Source organism: Anas platyrhynchos, chromosome 30 (assembly GCF_047663525.1).
Source record: "Anas platyrhynchos isolate ZD024472 breed Pekin duck chromosome 30, IASCAAS_PekinDuck_T2T, whole genome shotgun sequence".
Classification (NCBI taxonomy): domain Eukaryota; kingdom Metazoa; phylum Chordata; class Aves; order Anseriformes; family Anatidae; genus Anas; species Anas platyrhynchos.
Window position 1 is genome coordinate 2546032 of NC_092616.1, and position 7945 is coordinate 2553976.

At 50.1% G+C, this 7945-nt stretch overlaps 1 protein-coding gene across 1 annotated transcript; it reads left to right on the top strand.

Moving 5' to 3' along the window:
• The first annotated feature begins 6629 nt into the window (after positions 1-6629).
• Positions 6630-7574, top strand: LOC139999805 (olfactory receptor 14A16-like). Its single transcript, XM_072029432.1, has one exon. The coding sequence runs from the start codon at positions 6630-6632 to the stop codon at positions 7572-7574; it is 945 nt and encodes a 314-aa protein (XP_071885533.1).
• The last annotated feature ends 371 nt before the right edge of the window (positions 7575-7945 follow it).

Below are 7945 nucleotides of genomic sequence, written 5' to 3' on the forward strand. Positions count from 1 at the left end.
GCTCTGCCACTGCTGTGCCCACCACCTGTCCCTGCCTGCAGTCCCAGCTCAGCCCCACAGCACCACTGGCACCAAGCTACAGGAGCAGCCACGCCTGACCCCACCAGCAGGGCCCAGCAGGAGAGGGTGGCAGTGGCAAGAGAACAGCTCTGCATGCACCAAGCACTGGTGCTCCCTGGCCGTGCTGCTGGGATGGGACTCTTTTCCTCTGCACACAGGCACTGTCCCTGCAGAGCCAGACCAGGTCTCAGAGGAAGGACGCCAGACAAAGAAGGCAGTGCAGGCTCCTTTATTTTGTTTCAATTCACAGAGAGCCCGGCTCCTCATGTATAGAGTCTTTGAGCTACACTTGACAAGTAGACACTGAAATGGAAATGTCACGAACTATATTATTTTAATGGGCAAAATAAGCCAAATTAAAACTATGAAAAACCTCTAATAAAAATGCGTCCAAGCACACAAACAAACAAAAGGATATTGCCTACAGGAGTAGTAATTCACATCATGAGTCAGATGCAGAAGCAGATTGGAAATATACCGTGTCTTAAACATATCCAGTCAGCAATTTCCACAGGGCAGTCTTGAGGTCCTTGTTCCTCATGCTGTAGATGAGGGGGTTCAGTGCTGGAGGCACCACCGAGTACAGAACTGTTACCACCAGGTCCAGGGATGGGGAGGAGATAGAGGAGTGCTTTAAGTAGGCAAATAAGGCAGTGCTGATAGACAGAGAGACCACGGTCAGGTGAGGGAGGCAAGTGGAAAAAAAGGCTTTGTGCTATCCCTGCTCAGAGGGCATCCTCAGTACAGCCCTGAAGATCTGCACATAGGATATACAATGAAAACAAAAGAACCAAAGGCTAAACAGACACTAAAAACAAGTGCCCCAACTTCCCTGAGGTAGTCATCCGGGCAGGAGAGCTTGAGGATCTGGGGGATTTCACAGAAGAACTGGTCCAAAGCATTGTCATGGCAGAGGGGCAGGGAAAATGTATTGGCAGTGTGCAACACAGCATTGAGAATGCCACTGCCCCAGGCAGCTTCTGTCATCTGGGCACAAGCTCTGCTGCCCAGGAGGGTCCTATAGTGCAGGGGCTTGCCACAGCCCTTGCTCCTCTCCACACCTGGCTGTCCTAAGGACTCCCAGACCTGCAACTCTTTCCTTGCTGGCTGCAGACCCTTGTGCATGGACTGTCACTCCGGATCTGAGCTGAGTGTGATAACTCAGACCACCCAGCCAGGATGATGACACCAATGAATTATTCTTTGAAGAGCTAAGAAATACCTCAAGATCAGTTGCCCTTGTCCTGATGGGGAATTCAACTTGCCAGTCGTCAACTGTGATTACCACACGGCCAACACAAGCAGGTCCAGGAGGTTCCTAAAGCACCTTGAAGATAACTTTTTGGTTCAGGTGCTAAGGGAGCCAACTAGGAAAGGTGCCCTACTAGATCTGCTGCTGGAGAACAAAGTGGGTCTTGTGGGAGATGTGGCAATTGGTGGCCATCTTGGTCATAATGACCATGAAATTGTTGAGTTTGAAATTTTTGGTGACAGGAGGAAAACTGCCACCAAAACTTCAGTCCTGGATATGGGGAGAGCAGACTTCAGGCTGCCTGGGGAACTAGTTAGCAAGGTCCCCTGGGAAACTGCTTTTGAAGGCATTGGCGTCCATCAGTGCTGGTCAGTCTTCAAGCGCTGCCTCCTAAAAGCACAGGATCAGGCAATTCCAAAATATCAGCAATGAGATTGTGGTGCTCTAATGATGAGCTGTCTCCTCATAGGCCTCAGTGGCAGAGACAACAGCCATAGCCATAGGTAGAAATATCTTGGTCTTGTTGGGACTTTCAGCCTTGCTAAGTCCTTGTTCCTCTCCAGACCAGGATACCCTAGGGACTCCCAGACTTACACCTCTTTCCCTGCTGGCTGTAGACCCTTGTCCGTGTCATGTCACACCAGATCTGAGCTGAGAAAGACAACTCATATTTTCTTGGTGGCCGTGTTCCTTGTAAGGCAGCTCTGTAGGAAGCTGGCCTGGTTCCTGGTGAGCAGGCACCACTGCTTGTATGGCATCCTTCATGGTGCCCAGGCCCTCTTCCTTTTCTCCTTCAAAATGTCAAGAGGTTTCTGTAGGCAAAATCCTGCTGTTTCTCAAGGTTCCTCTGGACAGATGCTCCAATGCGTCAGCTGTTAATGTCTATAGGCAGATGGCTCACCCTGATTGTGCTGTCTCTCACAAGATAACAGAATTGGCAGTTGCAGGAGAGTTTGGACAATACAGGAGTAAGTAGTTGAATGGAGTTGCAGCACAGACTCACAGAGGGCTCGAGCATGGAAGGCTGCCAGAGTCCACCTTTTCTGTGCTTCCTTCTCATGCCTTCTGTCATTTTGTTTGGAACTTTGTCTTAAATCTTGGAAGTCTTTGCAAGGACAAAAATAGAAGGGCCAAAGCCTAACTGGAGATCAGTCTGGCTGTTACCATCAAAGACAATAAAAATGTTTTTAGAAATACACAAGAAGGGGAGGATTAAGGAGAATCTTCATACTTTATTGGATGTGGAGGGAAACATTTTGACAATAGATGAGAAAAAGACTGAGGTATTTAATGCCTTCTTTGCCTCAGTCTTTAGCAGCAAGACCAGTTGTTGCCCTGGTACTCAGCCCCTGAGCTGGTAGATAGGGACAGGGAGCTGACAAAGGGGTGACACTTTTCACAACTTCTTCACTCTCCCTTTCTCCTTCTCCTCCCCTTTCTCTTCCAAGCTAGTTACAATAGCTTCAAAGCTTTCAGTATCCTGGGGATGGTCAAACCAGCCTGTTCCTATTGTGATGTCTCCTGAATGTGCTTCATCTTTTGTTTAAGGTTAAACAAGTACTTGAGAGTGCCATCCAGAAGTCTGCCCCAAGGCAGGAGATTTAGTAGAGGCTAGGAGTATGGGAGGATACTGGCAGGCACCTAGAGCAGTGGGCACATCCAGTGCTTTGGAATTTCACCCCTGAGCAAGTGCAGAATCCTAAAAAACATGGTGAAATGCATGAAAAAGGGTTGTGAAAAGACACAAATCGCTGCCAAGAGCTGGGGCTTTTCCTATGTATAGAAGACACAGCCAATGCTACTCCAAGTCCAGTGACAGGCCCTCCCACAACTCCACCCTGTGTGGTGATCCCTGCAGCCACTGCAATTCCTCCGAAAGGCCCCGCAGCCACAGCAACTCCTGCGATGGGCCCTGCAGACACTCCTACCCCTGTGACAGGCCCTGCAGCCGCTCCAGCCCCTCTGATGGGCCCCATAGCTGGGCCAGAGAACCAACTCATGCCACTATTAGTTGCTCCTATATGCAAGAGAAAACAATGAATGTAAAAAGTGTTTATTTTCTTTTTCTTAGAAAGGACAGAAACTCCTATGCAGGCAAGAAAGCAGGAAGAAGACAAGGAATGCTTCAACAAAGTTGGGCCATCAAGGAAGAAGGAGGGCAAAGAGGAAGAAATCAGAACAGCATCAGTAACCACAAGACCCCTATCCCAGGGCGAGCTATGGGATTTGTGAAAAAAATTCAGTCATCATTTAGGTGAGCACATTGTCACTTGGCTGCTCCAGTGCTGGGAGAACAGGGCCAATAGCTTGGAATTAGAGGGCAGAGAAGCCAAGCAGCTGGGATCCCCCTCTAGGGAAGGGGTGATTGACAAAGCAATTGGCCCTACCATTTTCCATGAACTGACCCAGACTGCCCTGCAATGGGGGAAGCTCCTGAACACCTGCAATACCTTGATGACATCATCATGTGGGGCAACAGAGCAGAAGTATTTGAGAAAGGGAAGGAAAGAATCCAAATCCTTCTGAAAGCTGGTTTTACCCTAAAACAAATGTCAAGGGACCGCAACACTTGATTCCCATGCAGGCTGGCCAGGGCTGGGCGGACCGCTGATCAAGGACAGGCTGGGCATCGATCATTGGGTGGTGAGCAATTGTATTGTGCATCACTTGCTTTGTATACCTAATTATTATTGTTGTTATTGTTGCTGTTATTATTATTATTAATCTCTTCCTTTTCTGTCCTTTTAAACTGTCTTCATCTCAACCCATGAGCTTTACAGTTGTGGAGCTGTAGGGGCTGTGAGCTAACACCTGTGTGGTGCTGAGCTGCCAGCTGGGTTAAACCACAACATATTGACAACTGTACATCAATAGCACAAATCACTCTTCTAACATCAGTCTCTCCCATGTTGAGCAAGGAGCAGTCGCTGATGACTTCAGTCTGTTTCAAACACCACACCCCAGGAGAGACCGTGATGACTTCAGGAGCTGTCAGCCCTGAGGCCTTGGGGACACCTCAAGGGAGCCCAATGGCACAGAGCAAGTGATGCCATGGTCAGGTGCTGTGCTGCTGAGCTGGGCCGGGCTCCTGGGCCCAAGGGGAGCTCCTGGCAAGCGGGCAGTGTGGCAAAGAGACAGCTCAGCCCAGGAGCAGCTCATCTGCACAGCGCAGGCTCTGACCGCAGGTGGCACGGGGAGAGAAGGAGAGAGGGCTTGGAGGCAGCGAGGAGTGCAACAACAGAAGGCAGCGTGTGGCAGGACAGATCTGCAGACTCTTGACACCGTGAGTCTCTGGCAACAGGGAAATGCAGATGGGGTTTCCAGATGGGTCTTCTCCAGCTGGCACATCTGATGGCTGATACCTTCTCTCAGAATGGCTCTTTCTATTTCTCCAGCACAGAGCAGAAGATGCTTTAGAGAAGGGCATTGATGATTGGATTTTTCAAGGTGAAGACCAAAGCAGGGGCTAGCCAAAGGGTAAGAATTTTTCTGCAGTCTGTGCTTGCAGATTTTTGCAGTGGAAGACAGGCAGGCTTCATGGTAATGGGTTGTCAGGTAATGTCATGGTAATGCCTGTCCCTCCCTAGCCTTGCCTCCTCTGACAGCACCATGGTGCCGTTCCTTCTGGCTTATCCATGTGGCTGTGCTGCTGCTGTTCTGCTTTCCAGGCTGGCTGAGGATGGGGGTTTCACATGCACATGGAGTGAGCCCTTGGCGTGCTTGGGGGAAGGGGAATACGGGGACAGGCTGAAGGGGCTGGAGATGTGCGTTTTGAGCATGGATTCAGCAGTGCCCTGCTGCTTTTCAGATGAACATGTGAGTGTAATTATCCCACAGCTCATAGAAATGCCAGCAGAAGAGAGCAGCCTTTATGGACAGACTGGCTGTCCCCTCTGAAGGAACACTCTGCAGTAAAGGCACAGTTCATTTGTTTCTGTGGAGCCACAACGTTTCACTTGGAGTGCAGCAGGAATGACAGCCCTGGATTTCCCCCAGGGCTCGGTGCTGGGGCCGGTCCTCTTTAACATATTCATCAATGATCTGGATGACGGCATTGAGTGCACCCTCAGTAAGTTTGCAGATGACACCAAGTTAGGTGCGTGTGTCGATCTGCTCGAGGGTAGGAAGGCTCTGCAGGAGGATCTGGATAGGCTGCACCGATGGGCTGAGGTCAACTGTATGAAGTTCAACAAGGCCAAGTGCCGGGTCCTGCACCTGGGACGCAATAACCCCAAGCAGAATTACAGGCTGAGAGAGGAATGGTTGGAGAGCTGCCAGGCAGAGAAGGACCTGGGAGTGATGGTGGACAGTCGGCTGAATATGAGCCAGCAGTGTGCTCAGGTGGCCAAGAAGGCCAACGGCATCCTGGCTTGTATCAGAAACAGTGTGACCAGCAGGGCTAGGGAGGTGATCGTCCCCCTGTACTCGGCTCTGGTGAGGCCGCACCTCGAGTACTGTGTTCAGTTTTGGGCCCCTCGCTACAAGAAGGACATCGAGGGGCTTGAGCGGGTCCAAAGAAGGGCGACGAAGCTGGTGAGGGGCCTGGAGAGCAAGTCCTATGAGGAGCGGCTGAAGGAGCTGGGCTTGTTCAGCCTAGAGAAGAGGAGGCTCAGGGGTGACCTTATTGCTCTGTATAAGTACATTAAAGGAGGCTGTAGCGAGGTGGGGGTTGGCCTGTTCTCCCATGTGCCTGGTGACAGGACGAGGGGGAATGGGCTAAAGTTACGCCAGGGGAGTTTTAGGTTAGATGTTAGGAAGAATTTCTTTACTGAAAGGGTTGTTAGGCACTGGAACGGGCTGCCCAGGGAGGTGGTGGAGTCACCATCCCTGGAAGTCTTCAAAAGACGTTTAGATGTAGAGCTTAGGGATATGGTTTAGTGGGGACTGTTAGTGTTAGGTCAGAGGTTGGACTCGATGATCTTGAGGTCTCTTCCAACCTAGAAATTCTGTGATTCTGCGATTCTGTGATTCTGTGACAGTATACAGAAAAGAAATCCAGAGAGCCCTGCTCTGCAGTTGGGTGAATTTGGAAAGGCAGTGCGGATAATAACCTGATATGAGGAGTGAATTTTATTTGTGATTATCACGTTTCCCTTTCCGTATTATTATAGGTGTGGACTGACTACAACATTGAATGCAGTAGAATATCCTACTCCCAGGGACACCCTCAGGCAGCATGAGTCACAACTCAAGAAAGGGATCTGCAAAATATATGATTAATGCTCCAAAATTGAATTAGTTCTTATCAGATAATTCTGTTGTACTTCCTTACTGCCTTTTTCCTCTGTGGTGAGGACCTCCTGCCTAAAATTAGCAAATGTCCAACAACAGCTCCATCACTGAGTTCCTCCTGCTGGCATTCGCCGACACACGGGAGCTGCAGCTCCTGCACTTCGCGCTCTTCCTGGGCATCTACCTGGCTGCCCTCCTGGGCAACGGCCTCATCCTCACCGCCATAGCCTGCGACCACCGCCTGCACACCCCCATGTACTTCTTCCTGCTCAACCTCGCCCTCCTCGACCTGGGCTGCATCTCCACCACTGTCCCCAAAGCCATGGCCAATTCTCTGTGGGACACCAGGGCCATCTCCTATGCAGGATGTGCTGCACAGGTCTTTCTCATTGTCTTCTTGTTTTCAGCAGAGTATTCCCTTCTCACGATCATGTCCTATGACCGCTACGTTGCCATCTGCAAGACCCTGCACTACGGGAGCCTCTTGGACAGCAGCGCTTGTGCCCAGATGGCAGCAGCTGCCTGGGGCAGTGGGGTTCTCTATGCTGTGCTGCATACTGCCAATACATTTTCCCTGCCTCTCTGCCAAGGCAATGCTGTGGACCAGTTCTTCTGTGAAATCCCCTCCATCCTCAAGCTCTCCTGCTCAGACTCTTACCTCAGGGAAATTGGGCTTCTCACATTTAGTGTTGTTCTCTTTCTGGGGTGTTTTGTTTTCATTCTTTTCTCCTATGTGCAGATTTTCAGGGCTGTGCTGAGGATCCCCTCTGAGCAGGGACAGCACAAAACCTTTTCCACGTGCCTCCCTCACCTGGTCATAGTCTTCCTGTTTCTCAGCACAGGCATGTTTGCCTATCTGAAGCCCCCCTCCATCTCCTTGACATCCCTGAACCTGGTGATGACTGTCCTGTACTCAGTGGTTCCTCCAGCTGTGAACCCCCTCATCTACAGCATGAAGAACCAGGAGCTGAAGAATGCCATTAGGACAGTGATGTCATGGAGGGTTTTCAGGATGTGCTGTGGAAACTGACTGGACCTCTCCACAGCTAGAAACTGCTTCTTTTCTTCTTCCTCAGATGAATTAGAGTCTATGTAATGATAGAGCAAGCTGTCTTAACTTCTGGATGGATTTAATTTCTTTTGTTTTTCATTTCCCCTTTTGATATTGTTTTCCACAAAGAAATGCTGTTCTTCATCCCCTTGTACCAATATATCTTTTGTGACCCTGAGGCTTTGCATAAACGAGGAGCCAGACTCTCTGTGTATTTAAACAAAATAAATGGAGCCACAACTACTTTGTCTGAGACCCACTCTCAATTGATCAGGAAGTAATGGAACCAGAAAACCCTTTCTGGCTGCAGCAGCTCAGGCCTGGCTGCCCTGGCCCTGGTGCAGCAGGAG

Coding starts and splice junctions, on each gene's coding strand:
- LOC139999805 (XM_072029432.1), top strand. CDS start 6,630: ATGTCCAACAACAGCTCCATCACTGAGTTCCTCCTGCTGGCATTCGCC.